General features: G+C 37.7%; 1 protein-coding gene across 4 annotated transcripts in view; it reads left to right on the top strand.

Annotated features, from left to right (window-relative positions):
• The window catches only part of Nup107 (nucleoporin 107), a 36,947-nt gene extending 20,593 nt beyond the window's left edge, over positions 1 to 16,354 (top strand). For all 4 annotated transcript variants that reach the window (XM_063255106.1, XM_063255108.1, XM_063255109.1 and 1 more), the window contains 18 exons: positions 637 to 715; positions 2,108 to 2,221; positions 3,360 to 3,450; positions 3,585 to 3,667; positions 5,057 to 5,116; positions 5,902 to 6,047; positions 6,167 to 6,215; positions 7,440 to 7,509; positions 8,575 to 8,693; positions 9,337 to 9,375; positions 9,609 to 9,759; positions 10,201 to 10,313; positions 11,634 to 11,736; positions 12,636 to 12,796; positions 14,056 to 14,181; positions 14,856 to 14,969; positions 15,667 to 15,834; positions 16,160 to 16,354. In XM_063255106.1, coding sequence (XP_063111176.1) covers positions 637 to 715; positions 2,108 to 2,221; positions 3,360 to 3,450; positions 3,585 to 3,667; positions 5,057 to 5,116; positions 5,902 to 6,047; positions 6,167 to 6,215; positions 7,440 to 7,509; positions 8,575 to 8,693; positions 9,337 to 9,375; positions 9,609 to 9,759; positions 10,201 to 10,313; positions 11,634 to 11,736; positions 12,636 to 12,796; positions 14,056 to 14,181; positions 14,856 to 14,969; positions 15,667 to 15,834; positions 16,160 to 16,267 — 1,894 coding nt within the window. In that variant the 3' untranslated portion in view covers positions 16,268 to 16,354. The remainder of the gene's footprint in view (positions 1 to 636; positions 716 to 2,107; positions 2,222 to 3,359; positions 3,451 to 3,584; positions 3,668 to 5,056; positions 5,117 to 5,901; positions 6,048 to 6,166; positions 6,216 to 7,439; positions 7,510 to 8,574; positions 8,694 to 9,336; positions 9,376 to 9,608; positions 9,760 to 10,200; positions 10,314 to 11,633; positions 11,737 to 12,635; positions 12,797 to 14,055; positions 14,182 to 14,855; positions 14,970 to 15,666; positions 15,835 to 16,159) is intronic.
• The last annotated feature ends 10,057 nt before the right edge of the window (positions 16,355 to 26,411 follow it).

A 26,411-nucleotide genomic window follows, 5' to 3' on the forward strand; every position in this document is an offset into this window, starting at 1 on the left:
CCCCTTCCTGTCTGTCCGCTCAGTGTGCATCCCTCCTGAAGGTAGAAGAGGACCATCTGCAATAGAGGGCCATTTCCTCATAAGGAGTACAGCAGTAGCTACACTCCCTGGCTAGAACCTCCAGATATGCCCTTGGGGTGGGGGGAGGCTGACTAAATGAAAATCAAAAACTTCTCTGCCAAGTGTGGTGGCACAAACCCATAATCCCAGCAGTCAGAAGGATGAGGCAGGAGACTCAAGAGTTGAGTCCAGCCATGGCTACATATTGTGACCCTTTATCAGAAAACAGAAACATGAAAAACTTAGGATTAAAAAACACCATTAAGAAAAAGGAGAGCAAGCCACAGATGGGTAGAAACGTAATAGACCACAGAATTGATAAATAACTACGATTTAGTAGTAGGAAGCTAACCAGCAAAAAGAGCAGAGACTTAAACATAAAAGCAGATACAATAAATGTCCAGTAAAGACATGAAAAAGTGTTCAACATCATTAGTCATTTTAAACTGCTATTTTCTGATGGATTTTTGCATTTTTTTTTTCTAATTTTGTCATCTGTTTGCTGATTTTGACTTGATTTTTTTAATAGGCCCATTGAAATTGTCCCTTTTAAAATTGTTGGTACTTTTCTTCTAGGGAAAATACCCTCCACAGTTTAAAACAACGGCAGCTAGCTTCTTCCATAGGAAGTGCCCGTCCTCTTGTCACTGAATTGGTGAGTATTCTTGGAAATGAAAGTTGTTTTCAAAAGTTAAGTTGATTTTTTTTTTTTTTCTTTTTAAGGTTAAGAATTTTTCTTCTTTTGGATCCTTATTGTGGTTTACACATACTAACAATTTATTCTAAAACAACTAAGTTGCATTTGAATGATGAAATGTATTTGAACTTACCCATTACTTATAAATTGTAAAAGAAAATGCAGAAAGTGTACGCAGTAGCATTTAAAACAAATCAGTTTTGGTCTCATGGTAAGATTTGATTCTTTAATTATAACATAGTAACCTATGACAGTTTTTTTAGAAAATGATGCTTAAAATACATGCTTGTGAGTTCTTGTAGAGTTAGAAGAGTTACTGTGGAATAGAAGTGATAGGAATACAGTGGGTTTGAAAAGAACACGTGCCAAACTCTCGGAAGTAAAGGAATAGAGCTTTGTGATTGGTAGATGTACATGTTTACAATAAGAAGTGAAAAAGTTTGTAAAACTCGATAGCAAAAATGGTTTGTGATAAAAATTGTCTAGAAACTACCAGAAGATACTGAACTAAATTATAGCTAAATTACTTGTACCAAGCAATAACTGAAAATCATTTACTCTTAGTGGCTGGAAAGTGGTGATTTCCTTTTTGCCAGAGAAACTGTTCCAAAATTGAATGTATCTGTAAAATCTTTGTGAAAGTGGCCAGTTGACCTACTATGTATTTCATTTTCTGACTTGATATTTATACTGCCATACTTTTAGTAACATCTGGAATAAGTCACATTTGAATAATTTTTTGTTCAAATTTTAGCATGTAGCACATGTGTGCTATTTGCTTCTGAAATGAGGAGAGTGTAGTACATTAAATGTTTAAAAGCACATGGATGGGAGTAGGTAGAAATAGTCATTTAGGGAATTTTTGTTTATTATAAATCTGTAGATTTTTTTAAATTGGACATTGTTGTATTTTACGTACGTAATAGACTCTATGTTCTTACAAAGGCACTTTCTAGTCACAGCATAGATTCCTTCAGTCTTTCTTGTTTGACTACCATCTAGGTGTAATTATTTCAAGTTGCCCTGGCCATGTAAGTGCCATGATAGTGAGGTGCCTTGTGTCGGCTGCTTGGGGCTGCACTAGTGGTATCCTCCTTACCTGAGCCAGTCTTGTGCCATTATGTGCTAGAGGAACTTGGGACATCTGTGACACTTTCATTCCCTTTACTGAACTAAATTATAAAGAAGTTTATTTCTGTATATCATCCCATGATAATGCATAAAGTGTATGTAGGTACAGAGCTGGGGGAGTAACTCAGGCAGAGTGCTTGCCTAGAATATGCAATGCCCTGGGTGTGATCTCCAACACTGCATTAATAGTTGATTTTTATTTTTTTATTTTTTTTACAGGATCCTGATGCTCCCATAAGACAGAAAATGCCCCTTGATGATCTGGATAGAGAAGATGAAATTCGATTACTTAAATATCTCTTCACTCTAATCCGTGCTGGAATGACAGATGAGGTAAAGCACGTAATACCATTCTTGTCCAATTTCGAAAAGCCATAGACTCTTTAAGTTGAAAGAGATCTTTGTGGCTACTTAATGTGCTTCTTCAGTGGGGTAATCTCACTGATGGTATTTCTGGGTCTGTCTTCCTCACTGAATGTTTCCAGTGATGAGATACACACTGCTTTAGAGAACAGTGCCCTTTAGTTTGCTTGGCTCTAATTATTAGAGAACTCTTTAACAAGTCACACTTTGCTTCTCTGTATTATATTGCATACCATCAGAATAGTCTTGTCATGTACACTGCTGAGAGTTTTTTTTAAAGTACTGGGAATGGAACCCAGGGTCTTTGCTATATCCCCAGCCTTTTAGAAAATTTTTAATTTTGAAGCAGGGCCTTATTAAATTGTCCAGGCTAACTCAAACTTGTGATCCTCCTGCCTCAACCTCCCACAATACTGTGATTACAAATGTATACTACTGTACTTCTGATTTTTAGGTTTAAAATAAGCTACATATGGTAGCTCATGCCATTAGTTCAGGTATTCTGGGAGACTAAAGCAAGAGGATCCCAAGTTCAGGCCCACCCTAGATAATTTTACACCCTGTCTCAAAAATAAAAAGGACTGGTAGTATGATCCAGTATGATGAGTTCAATCCTTAGCTTTGAAAATAAAAGTTTAAAATAAATCTACTCTAGCTGATACTGTTTAGGAACTTGAAAGCTGTGTTGGCGTTCATATTTCTTCTTGGTCAATTTGAATGTAAGAAACAATTGTCAGTGTGCTAAATGGGCAATAACACCCTTGTCATAATAGCAGTTAACAATGGTTTTATAATACTTCTAGTAAATTCAGGGCATCAACCTCTTTAACCCTCTTTGTTTCTAGCAGAATTAAATGCTGGTAGGCACCATGAGAACCCACAGGTAAGGCTAAAATCCAAGAGAAAAGGAATTGCCTCAATACTAACAGCAGAGGCAGAGACCACATAAATGCACACACTGGTAAAGTGGAATGTTACTAGTTGTCTACATACTCTAACACTGATGCCACAGATGATCTAATCTTGTCATATATAAGTTATGCTCTACTCCAGGGCACAAGTACTTTTCAGTACTACACGGGCAGTGACATCTTTCTTGTTCCTACAGGCACAGCGTCTCTGTAAACGTTGTGGTCAGGCATGGAGAGCTGCAACACTGGAAGGCTGGAAACTATACCATGACCCTAATATTAATGGAGGTATGTTTGAGTTTATTCTGAGAGATCGGAGAAAGGCATTTCATTCCAAATGCTATTCTATATGAACTATACTTTTCTTTTTAGACATGATTAAAAATGTCATTTAAAAATATATTTATTTTATTGTTTTATAGAAATAGGAGCAGAATTAGAACCTGTTGAAGGGAATCCATATCGACGCATTTGGAAAATTAGTTGCTGGAGAATGGCAGAAGATGTAAGATAAATAACATTCACTGTCACTAATTTTTACTCCAGGTTAAGTGAAGACCTAGCAAGGAGCTATGAAATGTTCAGAGTAGCATGAAACTAAAGTTCTGTTTTCAGAGAAGTTCTGAAGAAGTTGAGAAATAGTCTTAACTACTTATCAGAATTTGAGACACCAAATACTAAGAATCAAACATTGATACAAGCCCAAAATATAAAGGATGTACCAAATAAGTTTAGAAAAAAATGGATAAAAACTTGAAGCTAGCTTCCTAGGGGTGATGGTTGAATAGAACTTCTTAAATCAGAAGCATTTAGGTTGTTGGGAATGAGAACAAAGGAAGGAATTCTAGGCAGGATTTGTAGGCAGGGAGACTCAAGGAATGGTAGATCTGCCAAGTCGATGGCTTATTAAAAGAAATATTGTATTGTCAGTTCTGTAGGGACACAGCACATACATTCCTAAAACTCAGTACAACATGCAAATTGCACGCACGCACACACTAGAAAAAAAATCCACAGGGTTTATGAAAAGATAAAGTTACGAGAACAGTCCCTAAAAATTTCCTCAGTGAGTCAGCCATGCTGGTGCATACCTGTAACACAGCTACTTGGAGGTTGAGGCAGAAGTTTTACAAGTTCAAGCCCAGCCTGGAAAGCTTAGCAAGATCCTGTCTTAAAGAATACAGAGGACCAAGAGCATATTTCAAGAGTAGAACCCCAGTGGGGTCAATCCTTAATACTGCAAAAATAAAAGAAAAAAAAAAACCTTCATCAGTGATACATAAAAAGATTTTTAAACAATCAATAAAAATGCTAGTACAATTTTATTTCTGTGAGACAATCACATAAACACTACAGTCAATTTGGCACTTCACCTTGAAAAAGCCCTAAATTTTGCTTGTAGAATTGGGTGTCACAAGGGTTGCAAAACTTTGAAGGCCCATTGCAGCAGTGTTTTAGAGATAGCCCACATGGAAAACAGACTTTTAAATTGTAAGAGCTAAAAGTAATTAGGAGCCTATCAGAGTTATTCAGCCACACAGTATAATCAGAACATCTGTTAGAGTTGGGTTTGCTTTCACCCTATGGAAGAAATTAAAATGTTGGACTTTTCCTGAAGATTTCACTATTATTTCATCAACATAAAAGGTTCCTATTACTAAATCTTTCTCTAAAGTTTAGAAACTCACAAAGTAGATTATATCTAGAAGAAATAGGGCCAGGGTATATCCTTCAGTGGCATAGCACTTGCCTGGCAAGCACAGGTCCTGAGTTAGATTCCTGGTACCCTTCTCCCCCACAAAAAAATAAGAAATAGGAAAATTCCAGATTAGGAGGAAAATTAACATACTAATAAAAAAGTATTTCAAATCTGTTTATTTTTATTGTATTTTAGGAACATTTTAATAAATATGAGAGAGCAATTTATGCAGCTTTAAGTGGGAATCTCAAACAGGTATGCAATCTTTTAATATTTTTCTGTAGATTAAAATCAGATGCATAAAATATTCTAATATGTAAAAGCCTTCCAAATTTAAGCTGCGTTCTAAAGGTAGCAATGATGGCCGGGCATGGTGTCGCATGCCTGTAATCCCAGCACTTTGGGAGGCTGAGGCAGAAGGATCATTGCAAGTTTGAGACCAGCCTGGACTACAAAGTGAGTTCAAGGCCAGCCTGAACTATATAGTGAAATCCTATTTCAAAAAAGACAAAAACATAAAGTAAATAAAAGTAGCAATGATAGAGATAATTATGAAACAGTAGTTATTTAATGTGTTATATTCCATACATGCATGATGTTTTAATGAAATGAGACTTTAATTTCTCACTAAATATTGTCAGTTTAATTGCAACCCACAGTTACTGATGACTTCTAATACCCAAGACTATATCTAGAAAAGTACCAAGAGACAGTGACTCCTCAGATTATTTTACATAGTGTGTATGTTTCTTATAGCCTCTCCTACCTTCTACATTTGACAACTGTTTTGAGGAATCCTATAATCAGTTAAAATGCCATCTTGTGTCAGCAAACAAAATTGGTGTGGTTGTGAATTTGGTATGGAAAAAATCCTAGTAGTCCAAACAGCTTACAAATGGGAGAAAAGGAAGTTAATAGTATAGTTTTATTTAAAGCTGCAATGTTTCTATCAGTATGGTGACTATATTGTCCATATCAATGGATACAGTTGCTTTTCCTTTTCCTTGAATGTGTCTGTTTCTATTTGGAATGGAACAAAGCTTCTTCCTGTCTGTGACACCTGGGAAGACACTGTATGGGCCTACTTCCGAGTGATGGTGGACAGTCTGGTGGAGCAGGAGATCCGGCTGTCAGTGATGCCCCAGAATGAAACTGAAGAACTCCCGAGAGAGTATTTAGAAGCAAAGTGAGTGTGTTGGTTTGTTTTTAGTCATAGTGATTTGTGGTATGCTCCTGGAAGTTTTATTTCACTGCCTTTTTTCATATTGTTAATATTCTATCCTTTTCTGTTTTATTCTTTTGAAGTTGGACCTTAGAAAAGGTTTTTGAAGAACTTCAAGCTACTGATAAAAAGGTAAATGTAGATATAAACTTGTTAGTAAATGTAGAGTAAGGTTACTGTGTTGTGCCCTAACTGATTTGTGAAGCTTTGTTCCCCTTTCCCTTCTTTCCTTTGCCTTTTATCAAAATTGAAGACATGTCTTTTTTTGAGACAGCCTCTCACCATGTAGTTCAGGCTGGCCTTGAACTTACTACTTGGTTAAGTTATGGTCTCAGACTCAGTGATCCTCCTGCCTCAGCCTCCCAAGTGCTGTGATTACAGGCATGCGTCACCATGCCTGGCTAGAAACATTCTTTAAAAGATAGGAAATTATGCAAAAGATTCGTTATTCTTTGGTTTAGGATTGGCTTCATCCAAATATATGCATATGCTGCATTTAACCCCATTTCCTGAAAATTTAAATATTAAGTGGAGAATTAAGGTTTTTTTCTTAACCCTCCAAATAATCTTTATTTTTTTTTGTACTGGGAATTGAACTCACAGCCTTGTGCTGGCCAGACACATGCTTGTGCCACTGAGCTAAATCCCCAGCAATCCAATGTTTTTTTTAAAAAATAATATTTCTTTAAAATAATTTAAGCCAGGATTGGTGACACATGCCTGTAATCCCAGCACTCTGGAAACAGGAGGATTGCAAATTTAAGTTTAGCCTCAGAGTAAAATAAGAATTCATAATGTAACTCAATGCCAAGCCTTGCATTCAGTCCTCAGCATGAGAGAGAGGAGTTACTTTACAGAAAAGCCTCATGCATGCACTTGTAAACGATTTTCTCTGTAAATGATTTTCTCTGCTCTTTACCTGACTATTTTGATTCATTATTCAATGGTGTGCAGAAGAAAATACCTAAGAGAATGGTTTCTACTACTGCTGCTTCTCTTGAAAGAAATCTTATAATTTATTTTACTTAATTCATATAGGTTCCTCTTTTGGTGTTCTACCATGTTGTGACAAGTTAAATAGAACATAAAGAGTAATAGTTACTAATATTCCTAGAGATTAAACTGCTATATAATAGTTCTCTACTTTCAAAGATATTGTTCAGTCCTGAATTTGTAAACCTTGAGTACATTTTGAAGACAATATCTTTCCCATCTTTTTTATTGGACTTTCTGAGACCTTTCATTTCTTACTTAATACATGTCCCTTCAAAAGTTTGAGATTTTTACTTAAACAGTGAGTACATACTCCAGAATCACTACAGAAGACTTACAGAAAATGTAAAAAAATTTTTTCAGAGAGTTCTGGAAGAGAATCAAGAACATTACCATATTGTTCAAAAATTCCTTATCCTGGGAAACATTGATGGTAAGCTATGGTTTTATTTTAATTTGAGTTCTTCATTTTCATACAGTAATTTTTGTAAAAGCAATGCACGAGTTACCACGCTTCTAAGTTTTACAGATACCACTTATTTGGATGTAGCTTTTTATTTGTTATTAAAGTTTTAATTTAACCCAGAATCTGTTTAAGAGATGTAGTTATATAATGGCTTTTAACAGTGAGACATTGACTTAACAGCACTAGAAGAATGAGGTAAATGGAAGGAGTGATCAAAAAATATGGTGTATATTTAAATTTTAAAAGCTTGCCAGACATGGTGGTGCACACCGTAATCCCAGCACTTGGGAAGCCAAGGCAGGAGAATCCCTGAGTGGTCAGGGCAAACCTAATCTGCATAGTTCAAGGCCAACCTGACCTATAAAGCAAGACTGTCTGAGCCTCTGACCCCCTCTAAAAAAAACCTTATTACAAGAAAAGGCACATTGCTAATGAGGATGGGATACCTGTGTTCAAAGTGTGGGAAAATGTTTTGAGGAAACTTAATAGCAGTGTGTCTATATACTTTTTTTTTTTTTTTTTTTTTTTTGTCTTTTTCATTTTTATCGGTACCGGGGATCGAACTCACGACCGCCTGCTTGCAAGGCAGGTGCTTATGCCGCTGAGCTAAACCCCCAGCTATATACTTTTATTTAAACATGCAGTATTATTTTTTAATCATGCCACACTGACCGAATGTTTATGGCATTTTATGTCAAATAAAAACATTACATTGTGCTCATAATGCCCACTGTATTCCCTGGATGGGAACTGTGTGACTTTTGGCTGTTTCTCAAAGTCAAAACCCATCACCAGAGGTAAACATGTTGAATCAGTCTGGGGCATCAAAGCAGCTGCAACATGGCAGCTGGACACTACAGGAATTCCAGGACTGCTTCAGGAAGTGGCAAAAGCGATGGGATAAGTTGAGAGGGACTGTTTCAAAAGAGGTTATTGATAGTGTCTTTTAGTGTATTCGCCATATTCTTTGATCACACTTCATATTCTTGGTAATGTTTATCTGATGTTATTCTTTGCTTTAATGGCTTATAGGTTTGATGGATGAGTTCAGCAGATGGCTTTCTAAAAGCAGAAGCAAACTCCCTGGTCATCTTCTCCGCTTCATGACTCATCTCATTTTGTTTTTCCGCACTCTGGGATTACAGACCAAAGTAAATAAAAACAAACAATGTAACAATGTATTTGATGCTATTTAGGGATCATCAAGGAAGCACATGGTTTTGTTGATGTTCTCTGCAGATGGTGATGAGTATGGTCATTGTGAGAGACCATTAGGCTTCTAGGCTTGGTTGGCCACAGAATATAAGGTTTCTGACTTTTAAGAACTGTATCCTCAAAAACAAACAAACAAAATTCAGATCAAGCAGCTAAGCTAGCTGAGCCAGACTAAGTTCTTTGTGAGTCCAAACTTTTCTTTTTCCTCTTAGTTCCCTTTTTTCATAAATGTTGGATATTATTTTTGTCAAGAGTTCATATAGAAGTGACAGTACAATAGTCAAGCTTGAGCTTTGGTGTAAGACCTTTGAGTTCACATCCTTGTAGCACCTTCAGCTGTGGACTTAAGAAAAAAAAACTTGGTCTTTGCTTCTTACTCTAAAGTACGAAGTACCCACAGAGTTATGGTAAGGTGAAATCTGGCAGTATATGAGCTTTGCTTGGTGTACAGTCATTACTTAATAGGATATATTAAAGTTATTAAATGATTTAAAGCAGAATTTTTATTGGAAATTGTATTATGTGGCACATGTAAGCAGTTGTTTATTATAATTGAATTATGTTTTTTCCCCTGTGAAGGAAGAAGTTTCAGTTGAAGTTTTAAAGACATACATACAGGTAAACTTTAAGAAACTAGATCTTGATTCTTTTTTTACTATTTTAACTCAGAGTGGTGTTATTTTAATACCCAATGACCAGAAACTCATCCATCAGGGATCTTTGAATTGCCCTAACTACATTTTAGTAACTTTGGGTTCAGTTCCCAGCACTGCCCACTAAATGAAACAAAAGCACTGTTTATTCTAAGACTTACTGTATAATTAACCTACTTTGATTTTTTCCATTTTCAGCTTTTAATAGATGAGGGGAATACACATCTCATAGCATTTTACTGCTGTCATCTGCCTCAAGACCTTGCTGTTGCTCAGTATGCCTTATTTTTGGAAAGTGTCACAGAATTTGAACATCGCCATATTTCTCTGGAGCTGGCTCGGGAAGCAGGTAAAAATGGCTGAGATTTCATCTATGGACCTTTGGAAGCAGATTTTCATTTTGACTCTTAGAATATTTTTTCTTTAAGTTAAATCTTATTTCTGTTGAGAGGGGGATGAAAAAGAATAAAATATTCATCAAAGTTTTAGGAATAAAATAACATGCTGTAAGTCATGTAAGATATTTTTTAATTTTGGCATTTTATTTCATAAAACTTTCAGATTTTACATATTTGATTTTTTAAGAATTATTGTTCCAGGTGCTGGGGATGTGGCTCACTGGTAGAATACTTACCTAGTATGAGGCCTGGCTTTGATCTCTAGCCCTGCCAAAAAAAAGCAAAACTGTTACTGCAGATTTACTAAATCATTTAACTATTCAAAGAATATTAGTATCAGTGATTGTTGTTGGGTTTTTTTTTTTGTTGTTGTTCTTTCAAAAATGTTTTAGATTTGGACGTTGCAACAATAACAAAAACAGTAGTTGAGAATATTCGAAAGAAAAATAATGGTGAATTTAGTCCTCATGACTTGAGCCCAGACCAGGACAGCGACACTACTCAGGTAATTTCAGGTGAAAGGTAAACTTCAGTTTTCCTTTATTTTGTCCCTTGGTGAACTTCTAATAAAATACACTCACTTCTATCTTTTTTTTTGGTCTTTTTCCTTTTTATCGGTACCAGGGATTGAACTCATGACTGCCTGCTTGCAAGGCAGGCGCTTATGCCCACTGAGCTAAATCCCCAGCCCCTCTTTTAATTTTTTTTAAAAGAACTTTTTTTTTTTTTTTTTTTTTTTTTTGGTCAGCACAAGCCTTGTATTTGTATTTGTTTTGTTTGTTTTTGTTTTTGAGACAGAGTCTTGTTACATGGTTCAGGCTGGCCTTGAACTCACTATGTTGCCCAGACTGGCCTCAAACTCATGGTGATCCTCCTGCCTCAGCCTCCCAAACACTGGAATTACGGGCATGTGCTGCCATGCCCAGCCTGCTCAATCCTTTTAAATTAGAAAACTTGGCAGTAAATTTAAGGTCTTATGTAAAGGATTATTTATAGTGGCAGCATTACAAAAACATTAAAAGAAACTTTTCTAATAATCTCAGCATTGGCTTTTTGGATGGGTTTTTTTAATGTGTTTTTGGTTTTTTTTTTGTTTTGGGGGGTTTTTGATATAGGGTCTTGCTATGTAGTGCAGGCTGGCCTTGAACTCACTTATATACGTCAGGCTGGCCTCAAACTCACAGTGATCCTCCTGCCTCAGTCTCCTAAATGCTGGGATTACAGGCATGTGCCACCACACCCACCTGAGCATTGGCTTTTTGTTCATCAGATTATTCTATACACTTTTTCAATCACTAACTTCTGTTTTCAGAAAGAAAGCGAAGTTATGGCTAAGAAAGAAAACGCTTCTAGAGTGCTGCTTTTAAAATTATCACATGGTTGGGGCTGGGGATTTAGCTCAGCGGCATAAGCACCTGCCTTGCAAGCAAGCAGTCCTGAGTTCAATCCCTGGTACCGATAAAAATTAAAAAAAAAAAAAAATTATCACATGGTTGAGTGGGGGATGTAGCTTAGTGACGGAACACTGGTCACTGCCATGTATAAGGCTCTTGGTTCAGTCCCCAGCCCCACCAGAAAATAATCCCTCACATGGGTAAGGTATAAGAACATACGGCATATACAGATTCATAGTCCAGGGAGTTTTTCTATATTTTAATAGCTGTTACACAGGAAATTAAATTAAGGAACATTAAATTCTTTTGTATACTGGAGGGGACATGTTGCTCACCAGAAGTGCAGGTATACTAGTTTTACTAATTTGCAGAATATTTTAAAAGGAAACAAAATTGATGCTTTTTTTCTTTTTTCCCTTTTGAATGAATAGGAGGACCGTGTGAAAATCGATGTCATTGACTGGTTGTTATTTGACCCAGCACAGAGGTCAGAAGCACTGAAACAAGGCAATGCAATAATGAGGAAATTCCTAGGTGTGCTATATCTTTATGTTCCTTGTTCAGATCCATCTACTTTTGAATTTTGTTTCTTGTTTCACTGAAGTTTACAGGGAGAATACCAGATATTGATGCAGTAAGCATGATATTATGAAACAGTCTGCTTAACAGTGAATTGGCATGATCTTCATAAATTGATATATAATCGTGGCTCTCAGACTTTGAAAAGTACAGTTGCTTTCTTTAAGATACAAAAGCAGGAGGCTGAGACAAGAGGATTGCTGAGAGTTCAAGGCCAGCCTGTGCTATATAGTGAGTTCAGGACCAACCTGAACTACATAGTGAGACTTTGTCTTTAAAAAAAAAGAAGTGTGCGGCTGGGGATTTAGCTCAGCAGCATAAGCGCCTGCCTTGTAAGCAGACACTCGTGAGTTCGATCTCCAGTACTGATAAAAAGGAAAAAGACAAAAAAAAAGAAGTGAGGGGCTGGGGATTTAGCTCAGCGGCATAAGCACCTGCCTTGCAAGCAGGCAGTCGTGAGTTCGATCCCTGGTACCAGTAAAAAGGAAAAAGACAAAAAAAAAAAAAGAAGTGTGTGAAAATAACTACGTGTGTGCCCTTCTGTGTTACTATCACATAGAGATAAGCAAAGAGCCGGCATATTGGGTGGAAAGATCACTTAAGATCTTTAAGAGCAGTACTTTGGGGGCTGGGGATTTAGCTCAGCGGCATAAGCACCTGCCTTGCAAGCAGGTGGTCGTGAGTTCGATCCCCGGTACCGATAAAAATGAAAAAGAAAAAAAAAAAAAGAGCAGTACTTTGGGAGCTGAAATAGTTATAGCTCACTGTAAAAGTTGTAAACTAATGATCTGATTCCTTAAGAAACCATTGCATAGAAGTTCGTATACTGAAAATTATATATCCTTTTTTCATAGCATTAAAAAAACATGAAGCTGCAAAAGAAGTATTTGTGAAAATTCCTCGGGATTCTATAGCAGAAATCTATAATCTGTGGGAGGAAAGGGGAACCCACAATTCACTTCCTGCCGAAATTGATAATGCTGTCAGAGAACATTTGTGCATTAGAGCTTATTTGGTGAGTCTATGAAGAAAACCAGTCTTCATGATGATTTTCTGATTCCCTCTGAGAGTTGGAACTTGCTTCTAGAAGCAACAGTTGATTCTCCTGTCTCCCTTTTGACTGTTATGAAGGTAATCCACAAACAGACGAAACTATGACTCCATGACCACCTAAGCAAGTTATAAAGTTATGCTGTAAAGGAGGATAAACTTGAGTCGTTGTTGGAAAATTGATACATCTTTGATTAAGTGAAGTAAATCAGGAACACAACTTAAATATCCCATGGTTTGTCTTACATGAGAAACCCAGAGGAAAAATAAAGAGCAAAATAAAAGATACTAGGAAGTAGGAAGATAGAGGTAGATTCTCAGAAAGATAAGTGATGTAGAGACAGAGAGGGAAGGGAGGGAAGGAGAAGGGATGAAAAGGAATTAGGATGTATTACACATGGGCTGACTCCACTCAAGGAATGGAAAGTAAAGGGGATCAAAGAGAGACAGAGAGAAGGGAAGGAAAGGGAATGAGAAAAGAAATTAACATGTGTTAGATGCATGTACCAACTTCCCAGCAAGGATTGTAAACATTATGTACTACCAACATAAGACTAATAAATAAAATTTAACAAAGCCTAGGTGATGAATGGAATTTAAATCTTAGATATGAAAACTTTTCTCAACCTTTTTTCTGGCTGTTAACAATACTGAGAAAGCCAAGCTATTTAGATTTGTTACAGTTAAAATTAACAGTATACTTAAAATGTATTCCACTCGAGGCTGGGGATTTAAGCTCAGTGGCATAAGCACCTGCCTTGCAAGCAGGTGGTCATGAGTTCGATCCCTGGTACTGATAAAAAACGAAAAAGACAAAAATAAAATAAAATGTATTCCACAAACAAGTAATTATGAGGCTAAATAATAGGGCTAAATTTGTGAATAACATTCCATCTTATTGAAATACAGTGGGCTAATGAAGAAGATAGATAAGTGAACACATACACTTTATAGAGTGATTACTATCAAGAGAAATATGTGATTGAGATGCCAAGGCTGAAGAAGATGCCAGAAAACAGTGTATGTACTTTTGCTGGTGTTTCTCATTTAATAAGACATTTATATACAACAATTTGTGTATATGTGTGTACACATGTGCCCACACACAAAAGATAAATACTGAACGGTTTTGTTTCTTGATGCTGCAAAATTATTTTTAAGAATCAAATCTTTTAAGAGCTTTCATTGAAGAAAAGTAAAAAATTTTTTTGATTTGCATTGTAGGAAGCCCATGAAACCTTTACTGAGTGGTTTAACCATATGAATGCAGCTCCACAAAAACCTACTTTGATGTCCCAGCCAAGTTTTACTGAACAAGTAGCTTATGAACATAAAGAAAAGAAATATGAAGTAAGTTGAATGTGGATCTGGGATGAGGTTATTGCATTTTATAAATGTATACTAGTTTTTAAAGAGGTCATTCTTTTTGCCAGTTATAGTCGGATTATAACAGGAGAGCATCTTGTTAATGTTCTGCTTTGGAAAAGAAGCTACCTGTTTAGTTACCTTTCTGTAGGTACTGAAAAATACCTTCAGGTAACATAAATATTTGTTTATAATTAACATTTCATTATTGGTGTAACTTTTGTCTGTTGATAATTAGTTTTATATTTGACCAATTAAAATACCAATTCATTTTTTTTCTTTAATTGCTGTAACATTTCTTTTGTTTGCTTATTTTGTTTTTTGGTTTTTTTGAGACAATCTCACTGTGTAGCCCAGGCTGGCCTTGAACTCAAGGGGATTCTCCTACCTCAGCCTTCCAAGTGCTGGGATTACAGGCATACACTCCCATGCCCAGCCCACCTCTTAAGAACTATATTCCATCTATATATTCTGTCTGTACATTAAGAATACATTATGAGACTGGGGATATAGCTGTGGGGTAGAGCATTTACTTATCATACTGGAGCCCTTGGGGGTTTAATTCTAGAGACAGCCAAAGAGGTATGGTGGTTAGGGTCTAAAAATACATCATCTGTTGATTTTTGTCCATTAGGTCTGCTCTTATATTTGTTTTGCAGATGGACTATGATATTTGGAAGGGACATTTGGATGCCCTAACAGCTGATGTCAAGGAGAAAATGTACAATGTCTTGTTGTTTGTTGATGGAGGGTGGATGGTAGATGTCCGAGAGGTAAGCTATGTGTATCATTCATACCTAAAACAAAGAAACCACGAACACTGTCTGTTTTTTGATGTTCTGTCTCTCAATAGACAGTCTGTTTAGTACTCCACACTGGTCTTCACTTCCCTTGTAGCCCAGGTTAGCCTCCAGCTCTGTATATTCCTACCTCAGCCTCCCTGAGTGCTAGAATTACAAGCATGCACCATTACAGCCAGCTGTCCACATGATCTTTTAGAAAGATCCATGTATACTTAGAAATACTAATTATTGGCCCGGGGATCCAGTTCAATGACAGAGCACTTCCCTAGCATGCACAAGGCCTGAGGTTCAATCCTCTGCACCACCATAAAAAAACCTAATTGATTTCTTCACATGAAGTTATCCTTACGTATCGCTTCTCTCATTTACTCATTCATTAACTGTATTATTCAAATCTATAGGTTTGTTTGTTTGTTTTTTAAGGTTATTTGTTTACAACTCACTTGGTAGCCAGATTGGTCTGAAACTTGGAAGGATCCTCCTGCTTCATCCTCCTGAATGCTAGGACTACAGGCTACCATGCCTAGCTTCAGTTTCATTTTACAGGGTGGCAGGTGTTGTTATTATTTTAATTATACAAAGGAAGTTATAATTTCATTCTTCTTTTAAAATAGGGTAGAAAAAAAATTAGCTTAAAATTGTCAAAATACTTGATGTCTCTTGGTAGGATCCAGAGGAAGACCATGAAAGGACACATCAGATGGTCTTACTGAGGAAGCTTTGTCTGCCAAGACTGTGTTTTCTGCTTCACACCATACTGCACACCACGGGTCAGTACCAGGAGTGCCTGCAGTTGGCAGACATGGTGTCCTCCGAGCGCCACAAACTCTACCTGGTGAGTCCACAGCATCAGTGGCCGTGAGTTCAGTCATGGCATACACTGTGCTAATGTTTTAGTTTGTGAAGGCATGCTTATATTTTAAGTTGTTCTTGGATTTTCTGAAACTAATAGTATAGTTTTAGTGTTGTGCTTCCTCCAGCCCCAAATATGTGTACAGACTGACTCTGGGACATACCCCTGAGGTCCTGACCCACTCTAATTAATACACTAGCTTCTGGCCAGATAAACCTTACAGTGGATTTCTTATTTTAAATTAATCTGATTGATTAGGTAACATAGCTTTCTTTTTCTCACTAATTTTTTTCTTTTTAAATATCAGGTATTTTCTAAGCAAGAACTAAAGAAATTGCTGCAGAAGTTAAGGGAATCCTCTCTCATGCTTCTGGACCAAGGACTTGACCCATTAGGGTATGAAATTCAGTCATAATTCATCCACCATTTGTATTCTCATTAATTCCTATGATAAATGGAGGTGGTTTGTTTTTTTTAATAAAATATACATATTTGTAATTACTGGGGGTTTTCCTTTTGCATTATTTTTTGGGGGAGAATATAAAATTTAGGCATTTGAATTTTGTACTTTTCAGAATATTATGGTGATACTTTACAAAATTAATGTATTATTTCCTTAAATGTTTTTTAAAATAAAATTATATAAAATTAAAATTTTCCATTCTTACAAATTCCAGGAATATCTTTCTCTTGTATAATAAAGAAATTAAATTTCTTGTTCTAGTTCATTTTGGTAAATTTTCCCTCCTTTGGTACCAGGGATCAAACTCATGACATTACACTCAGCAGGCAAGTGCTTGAGCTACTAAGCTAAATCCCTGACTATTTTTGTAATTTTAAGTACTCCCCTATCTTAAAATTATAAGTAGGCTGGAAAGCAGATTCATTCTCAAGCCAGGTATTTATCATAAAATTTAGTGATTCTTATATACTAAAAATAATACAGCAAAATGCACAGCAAAAGAAACCAATAGGATTGGGGATTTAGCTCAGTGGTATAAGCGCCTGCCTGGCAAGCGCAAGGTCGTGAGTTCAATCCCCAGCACTTAAAAAAAAAGAAACCATCAGTAGAGTAAAGAGAACCTACAGAATGGGACAAATTTTTGTCAGATACTCCTCAGACAAAGGGCTGATACCTAGAATATATAAATAACTCAAAAAATGTAGACTTCCAAGATTTAAAGATGCATACCTATAATCCCAGCACTTGGGAGGCTGTGTGGGGAGGATCGCCACAAGCCAACCTAGACTACATAACAAGACCCTGCTGTCTCAAAACAAAACAAAACAAAAAAACACCTGGGCTTCTGAAATAAATTGGTATTTCTCAGATGAGGAAATACAATGGGCAATACGTACATGAAAAAAATGTTCAGGTAGCATCACCAGCCACTCAAAAAATGGAAATTAAAACAATACTAAAATTCCATGTCACTCCAGAAAAGAATGGCTGCCATCAAGAAATCAGTAACAAATGTTGGTGGGCTATGGGGAAAAAGGAACACCACTGTTTGTAAGATACAATAGTGATACAACCACTTTGAAATCAGTGTAGAGATTCCTCAAATAACTAAAACTACAAATCTCATCGCACTCTTCCCCTTTTGAGTGTCACACGACAGTAATGTACGTGTACCCATGTTTGTAGCAGTGTGTTCATAATAGCTAAGTCTTGCCCATCAGCAGATGAATGGATAAAGACAGTATGGTACTAGGCACAATGGAGGACTACTTTCCATTAAGAAAAATTGAGGCATTTGTTAAAAAATGAATGCACCTTAAGATCATAATGTTAAGTAAGCTGGAACACCATATAGTTTCCCTTATATGAAAAGGTAATAGAAAAGAGAAAAAAGTTTAATTCTAAGCACTGAATGTTTCTTTTGTCTCTTTCTGGTTTCACTCCAATATGGTACTGAGCTCACTTTGCAGGATTTCCATTGGCTATGTAGGTCTTTATTGTTGCTGTGAACATGGTCTGTTTTAAGTAAAAAATAAATTCCCAGGGGAAAAAATAACCAGTTCCAGAAAAAGAAGAAATTCTACCTCAATGCTTAACTCCTGTGTGAGTCGCCAGCCTGCCGGTCTGCTCTACACATTTCAGACTTTCTAGTCCTACCAGTGTATGAACCAGCTCTTTAAAATTAATTTCTGATTGTCTCTTTCCTTCTCTCTCCCCCCTCTCTGTCTCTCTTCCTCCTGCCCTTCTTTTTTTCCTTCCCTTCTCTCATTTCTCTAAACACACACAATTTGTACTAGTTCCCTGTAGAGCTCTGATCAGTATGTGCATGTAAAACAAGTGAATTTTAGATGCCTGGTGAGGTGGCTCACACCTGTAATTTTAGTGCTTACAAGACTGATGCAATACAAATTCAAGGCCAGCCTGAACTACATAGTGAGACCTTGTCTTGAAGTTTTTCTTAAAAGGTGAACTTTGGGGCTGGGGATTTAGCTCAGCGGCATAAACACCTGCCTTGCAAGCAGGCAGTCGTGAGTTCGATCCCCAGTACCGATAAAAAGGAAAAAGACCAAAAAAAAAAAAGGTGAACTTTACTGTATTGAAATTATATCTGAATACATTTTCTAAAAATAGGGGGCTGGAGATTTAGCTCAGCGGCATAAGCGCCTGCCTTGCAAGCAGGTAGTTGTGAGTTCGATCCCCGGTACCGATAAAAAGGAAAAAGACAAAGAAAAAAAAAAAAAAGAAACTACAGGCTATAATTCTATTTCTATAAAAGTCCAGAAACTGCAAATTCATGTGATTACAGAAAGCAGACCAGCATTGCCTAGGCAGAGAGGCAGACAACAAATGGGTTTGAGGGGGCTTTTGTGGGTAGTGGGCCTGTTCACTCTCCTAGCTATTGTCTAGTTTCATGGGTGTTTGCATATAACAAAACTTATCAAGTGTACACTTTACACAGGTACACTATTGTATGTCAGTTTGAATAAAGTTTAATTTTAAATAAAAATATTTTCTAAAATAATGTTATTTTCTTTATTTGGAAACATTTCTATTTTACCAACTCAGTCAACATTCTATGAAGTAAGTTTGAGTGTACAAAGACAATCTAGTATAACAGAAAATACCCCAAGCCAGTCTGTTAATTGCCCAGGTAACCTCCAGTTTACCTCAGTTCCTGTTACAGTTCCTATTACTGGTGTCTCCTAGAAATGGCTGGTCTTTCTGATGCATAGCTGGTCACTACTGTAAGAACCAATTAAAGAGCCACATACTCTGCTTCTTGCTTGCAACCTCAGAAAACCCCTCCCTGAGCCTTCAGGGTCTGACTTTGAGGGTCAGTTGACTCCCAGTCAACATCCATCTGATGTAAATGTGCCTCCAAATTCTGGGTGTCATTTCAGTGTTTCTGCTTGCCATTGCAGTAGTATCTGGCATGGAGCACTAAATGAAGAGAAATACCGAGGTGATTAGTTGGAAGAGTCAGTGTAATCAGGATGTAAGTTCTCCCCAGACAGACAAGGTTTAATACGATTCATGGCAGGATACCATCAAGCAAAAAGACATTTTAAGTTCGTACTATTGAAGGTGTTCTTAATATTAGAAGTAGTTCTTAAAGGTGGTGACAGTATCATGGCTATGTTGGAAAATGTCCTTAGGAATTGCTTGCTAAAACGTACAGGAATAAAAAGTCATGTCTATTCTTTGAAATAGTATAGAATAAAAGCCTACACAGATAAAGCAAACATGGTAAAATGGTAAGCAGTGAAGGGCACAGATTTAATATATTTGTCTTTAGATTTAAGACTCTTCAGAAGATTTGGGTAGAGTGCAATAAACTGTTGGAACACCTGAATATCCATGTGCAGATAAGCCTTGACCCTCACAGTATCCCTTATCCCAAGCACAGTAAGTAATTAGAGATGGATTGCAGACCCAAATATAAAAGTGTTGAGGGCGATGCCGTCCCTAGCTCGGTATCTAGGATAAGTCACTGCCTCTCAGGAGATTGGCAGGGCCCGTGAGGAGCGTATGCAGCGCAGAGCTGATGCGCACTGAGTGACTAGGCCTTCCCGAGATAACACAAGTAACTGCTCTCTTGTTCCCTGTGCAACCACCAAGGCGTGATGTTCTTCCGTTCTGAATCCTACCCTTCCCTTGAAATTCTCCGTGAACAGCTTCTTATGCCGATTGTATAAGTAAACACACAGCAGTTGTTGGGCAGACCTTTCTCCCATCAGGAGAGGCTCCACCTGACAGCTTTATGCATCTTGACTCTTGGCTTTGTTCTTCATCCTTCACTGTCCTCCCTCCGGAGTTTCAAGAGCCATGCTGGATGCAGCACAAAAGCTATAACCAAGCTGAGCACAGCCATTCAGGAAACTGAGGCAGAAAGATTGCAAGTTCAAGGCTAGACTGAATTTAGGAAAACCATGAAAATAAAAAGTGATAGTCTACGGCCATACCACCCTGAACACGCCCGATGTCTGATCTCAAGCTAAGCAGGGCCAGGTCTGGTTAGTGCTTGGATGGGAGACTGCCTGGGAATACCGGGTGCTGTAGGCTTTAAAATAAAATAAAATAAAAAGGGATGGGGATGTAGTTCAGTGGTAGAACACTTGCCTAGCCCTAGGTTCCATCTCCAGTACAATACCAAAAAAAAACCCCTAAAACTCAAATATGTATATATATATATATATATATATATATATATATATATATGTATATATATATATATATATATATATCTCCATGAAACTACTGATCAGTGTTACAGAGAAAACACAAATGACAACAGTGAGTTACTACAACACAACACCTCTATCAGAATAGCTAAAATAACCCAGCAACTCTGGGAGGCTAAGGCAAGTGGATCACAATTTTGAGCTCTTCGATGACTTAGTGAGACCTTGTCTCAAAACAAAAAAAGAAGCTAAGGATGTAACTCAGTGCAAAGAGCCTGGGTTCAACCCCCAGGACTTTACCACTCAACATTTACCCTGACTGTTACTTGAGCAGCGTATTTGTTTGCTTACTACCTATCCTGAGTGTCACTGGGGCAGATGTCAAAAAATATTACAAAATACTTATGCACCTTCTGGACCAAACAATATGAAACTCATTTGTTGTTCAAAACAAAGGCATTCTAAAGTCATTTACAATTGAGATTAGGTCTAATAGACCAAATAATTAAAAAATATGGGATAGCGAAACACCAACCAGTCATTCACACTGACGTCGTCAGCATTGTGTTTAGTGGGCAGTTACTGAATTTATACCACCCACAGAAAAAAAGGAATGGCCAACACAAAAGTGTGAGGTGTGTTATTTGAAGAAAGACAATAATGCAAAAAATTCAGAAAGAGACCAGACACTACTGTCCATATTGTAAAGTTGTGTTGTGTATCGAATGTTTTAAGATATATAATACACAGAATATTTATTGAATAAATTTTGATGAAACTGTCATTTTATATTTTCTATTATAAAAATTAACAAAAATACAATATTTGGTCATCCTGTAATTGGACTGGTAAGTGAATTAAAAAAAAAAGACTAGCTAAAATAAAAAAGACTGACAACATAGAAAATTGACAAGAATGTGGACTAGACTGATACATTATTACTGGGAGGAATGTAAAAGGTACTATCTTTGGAGAGATTTCTAAATAATAATTTACCCACCAATTATACCCTACTACTGTATTTATCCAGGAGAAATGAAAATCAGTTCCACAGAAATGTACACAAAAATGTCCAAAGCAGTGCTCGCCACGCGTGTGGCCCTGGGTTTGATCCCCAGCACCAAGTGTGCACTCAGGTGTGTGCGAGTGCACACACACTACACACAGTCCATCGCACCTTTCTGTACAACAGTCCCAAAACAGAAGTGACCTAGCCTAAATACCCTTCAATAAGAGAATGTCTAAGCAATTGGGCTGCATTCATACAAAAGAAAGTTGGCAAATTTTTTTTTTTTCTTTTTCCTTTTTATCAGTACCGGGGATCAAACTCACAACTGCCTGCTTGCAAGGCAGGCACTTATGCCATTGAGCTAAATCTCCAGCCCCTAAATTGGCAATTTTAAAAGGAAAGAACTACTGATACATTCAACAAAAGAATGCACTCTAGATACTTTCATCCTGTTTCTTTTTGCAGCGCTGGGCATCTAAACTAGGGCCTTGTGCATGCTAAACCGATGCTGTGTTCCCAAGCTACATCATCCTAGCCCTGATCTCTCTACCTTTTATCCCAAATTTCAGAGTTCATATTTTAACTAGGTGCTGCTTGACTTGTGATGAGGTAACCAGTTGTGTATTCATTCAAAAGAACAGCACTCTGCAATCTTAAAAGGAAATAACTGATATATTCAACAAAAGGAGACACTTGATATTTTATGCTTTTTGTTCTCTTCTTCTTGGAAGCTGGGGCTCTATAATGGAGCTTCATGCATGCCTACTAGCAGGTGGCGACCACCGAGATACAGCCCAGCCCTAACATTTTGATCTTTCAATCCAACTTTCAGAGTTCATGCTTTCCCAGCAGATGCTCCTTGACTTAAAATGGAGTTATGTCTCAGTAAACTCATCCTACACTTAACATATTGTAAGCAGAAAATGTTCCTTGACTTAACATAGCTACTAGGTCCACTAAATTTATTCTAATTGAAATTTCCAAAGCCGGGCTGGGGATTAGCTCAGCGGCATAAGTGCCTGCCTTGCAAGCGCGCGGTCCTGAGTTAGATCCCCAGCACCAAAAAAAAAAAAAAAAAAAAAAAAAAAAAAAAAAATATATATATATATATCCAAAGCTGAATCACATTTAACACACCCAGTCCACCAGCTACCACAGTTTAGCATAGCATCACATGGCACTGAAAGACAGCGCCGGTTCACCTCGTGACCCGCATCTTGCTGCCAGTGCCCAGCAAGAGCAATGCACAGTAAGTAATGTAGCTGCCAATTGCGCGGAGGCTGGCAGTACAGAGGGGACAGACTCACACTGCGCTAAGAACTGGGGACGTTTGAACCTGGTAGGAAGAGCAGCACACAAAGTAGAATATGTCGGGGTGATTATGGGAGAACCAGACTTCAGACCCTGCCCAAATTAACTGTTACCTGAGCCTGGAGATTTAGCTCAGCGGCATAAGCGCCTGCCTTCAAGCAGGCAGTTGTGAGTTTGATCCCCGGTACTGATAAAAATGAAAAAGACAAAAAAAAAAAAAAAATTTAACTGTTACCCAACCTCAAATCTTAGCTTGGTTTCCTTGGAGAAGGCTTTCAGCACACCTCCTTCCCAAAATTTAGGGCTTGCCATTTTAGTGTACTGGTAGAACCATGGTCTCTTACTTTACAACGGTCATTTATTGTGGTTTATAGTTGCTTAGTACCAGTCCTCTCACTAAGCGCTATAAAAGTGGGCTTGGTCTGCTTGTACTTGCCATTATTCTTTTTTTTTTTTTTTATCGGTACCGGGGATCGAACTCACAACTGCCTGCTTGCAAGGCAGGCGCTTATGCCGCTGAGCTAAATCCCCAGCCCCTACTTGACATTATTCTTAAGTGCCAAAAATAGATCTGGCATAAAGCAGGTGCTCAAGAAATGTTTGAACAACTCCTTAAGAGAAAATTAAAACTATCAATCAGACTACTTAAAACTTAAGGCCAAGGAGAGTGATCCATTGTCTCAAGGTCTGTGACCAAAGTTATTCTAAGCTATTCTCATTTAAATAAAAGTAAATGAACCATGAGGCTCTGAGTTAGAGCTCCAGCACCAGAAAATGATACTATAACAATGACCTGGCACAAATAGATACTATAACAATGACCTGGCACAAGTTGGTAGAAATAATCTTTGAAAAGACAAAAATCAGCAGATCTTTCAAAAACCCATTAAAATCCATAAACTATTTGAAGAGCTAACAAAGGAACAAAGAAAACCCACCTGGCATTGCAGTACATGCCTGTAATATAGGCATCCCAGCTAATAGGCTGAGGCAGGAGGCTCACAAATTTACTACCAGCCTAGGCAATTTAGTGAGAGCCTGTCTCAATAAATAAGTAAAAAGGTTTGGGAGCCAGGCATGGTGGTGCATGCCTGTAATCCCAACAGTAAGGGGCAAGAGGACTACTAATTCAAGACCAGAAGACCAGCAGAGGATTACAAAAAGATCCTGGGGGGTAGGGGGAAGTCTGAGAGTATAGCTCAGTGGAGCACTTGCTTAGGATAGGTTTAATCTCAACACTGAAAAAAAAAAAAAAAAGCAGTGTATATAGGCTGGGCATCGTAGCATATGTCTATAATCCTAGCACTCAGGAGGCCGTGGCAAGAGGATTGCCACAAATTCAAGGCCAGCCTGGGACACATACTGAGTTTAGTGATAGTCTGAACTAATAGACTGGAGAGAGAGAGAGAGAGAGAGAGAGAGAGAGAGAGAGAGAGAGAGACAGAGAGAGACAGAGACAGAGACAGAGACACAGAGAGACAGAGACACAGAGAGACAGAGAGACAGAGATAATATTAGGTGAAATAGTATATAATACTATATATTACTCAAACCAAGTACTTAAGTAAAATGCGTAATTTTCTAGGAAAATAAAATGCCAAGCATTGATTTAAAATGGAGCAGTAGACTGTTTCCTGACCACGCTGGAGAAGCCATCATACTGTGTTCTGGGGATATAGCTCATAGGCAGAGTCCTTGCCTGTCATGAAAAAAGCTGTGGGTTCAAATACTGAAAAAGTGAATTAAAAACATTAAAAATCTTCTATGCCCCAAAAGCATATAAGGTCTTACACAAAGATAAGACAATACTCCTGTGCTCATGGATCCAGCAGGTAGATTCCAGGCTTTGTGTACAAGGTCCATGATAGCAGAAACAAGAAAGGTGGCATAAACAGAAAAGTGGTGTTGGGGGAAACAGGGAACCAGGTGCAGCACACTGAGAAGTCAGGGTGCCACCCCAGGCAGCTGTCTCCCACTGGGCATCTGGGTAATTTACAGGACTAACTGACAGCATACTGAGTCATCTTAGGTGCTTTCAGAGAGCGTGCCTATCCCATAATTCTCTCTGATATAATTGTATGGATAAGATGTAGTATGTATTTATGGACTTTTAATAAGGGTTGGGTGGGGAAAAGTTTACCGAAGGTGAGTCCAGGAGATCTGACTGGCACTCAATCTAGCCTAGACCTTCAGGGATTTCTTGGGTCGGTGTAATTTTATTTTTTACTTCTCTCAGAATAATGGAAGGATGATTGGCCTTGGGGTGCCATCCAAACTCAAATGGATGGAGGGGAATGGTCTCCCAGTTCCCACAGTACTACCTGTACTATCCCTAAAGAAAATGGAGAGAGGACAGAAACAGGTAATTTACAAAATAATAAGCCCTGTGAAAGGTTGTTCAGTTCCTTGGAAATGTAAAAGCAGTTTCTCTAGATGAATGAATAAAGAAAATATGGCATTTATCCATACAGTGGAGTACTACCCTGCTACTGGAGACCCCTGCAATATGAAGATGTGGGATTTTTTAATACAATGGAGTACTACTCAGCCACAAAGAAGAAGGAGAGGGGAGAGGAAAGAAGAGAAACGTAAAAAAAAGAAGGAAAGAAAAACATGGAAACAAAGCTTTTACAAATAGGGAGGGGAGGAGGGGTTGAAGGCATAGAGAGGAATAAAAAACGAACCAAGTGATACGTACAGACACAAAGTTTCTATGATGGATGTGATTGCTATATGTATCTAAAATGTACTAATAAAAAATTTGATTTTAAAAAAGAGATGGAGGGAGGGGGAGGAGAGAAAGGGTGGAGATGAAAATAATTAAATAATTAAAATTCTACCCTTCCAGCTCTCCACAAGGAATGTAATCGCTATGAACTGCAAACATGTACTAAAAATAATTTCTCACGATTTCCTTTTTATCAAATTGTGGAAGATAAATCATTTTTGGTGTTGCAGAATAAGGTAAGTCAGTCTCATTGCAGCAGTGTGAATATAAACATGCACAAACGCTCAGGAGGCTCAGGCAACTGTTGCGACTTCCAGGCCAGCCTGGGCCACAAGCAAGCTTATGTAGGACTGCAGAGCGAAACCCTATCTCAAAACAAACAAGCAAAAGATGTGCACAGTCAGGCAGTACATACCCAAAGTCTAAAGTCCCCCTTCACCTTCGGAATCTGCACCTGAACTGCTATCTGATGCTGTTAAGAGTATTACTGTTAAGCCTCTTAGGCGTGTGAACAACACTATGGTACTACAGAACACGTCCTTTCAGGATCACCGTATTTAAGGGTGGAAGAGATGTGATCTGTACCTAAGTAAACGTTTGAAGCAAATATGCCACAATACTGAAAAACCTACATTATGAGCTCATTATGGTTCTGCATGCTCTCAGTTTAGGGTTTTTGCTTGTTATACTGGGGAATGAACCAATAGTCCAAACAGTGGCCTAAGCGCCTGCCTGGCAAGCATGAGGTCATGAGTTCGATTCCCCGTACCAAAAAAAACAAAACAAAACAAAACAAAACAAAAATTCCAAGCCCTTTTTATAATTGTACTTTTTGTCTCTTCTTTTGAAACAGCTTGCCCAGGTTAG

The sequence above is a fragment of the Cavia porcellus genome, unplaced genomic scaffold (assembly GCF_034190915.1).
Source record: "Cavia porcellus strain 051 isolate PalLab524CR breed Dunkin Hartley unplaced genomic scaffold, mCavPor4.1 scaffold_8, whole genome shotgun sequence".
NCBI classification, from domain to species: Eukaryota; Metazoa; Chordata; class Mammalia; order Rodentia; family Caviidae; genus Cavia; species Cavia porcellus.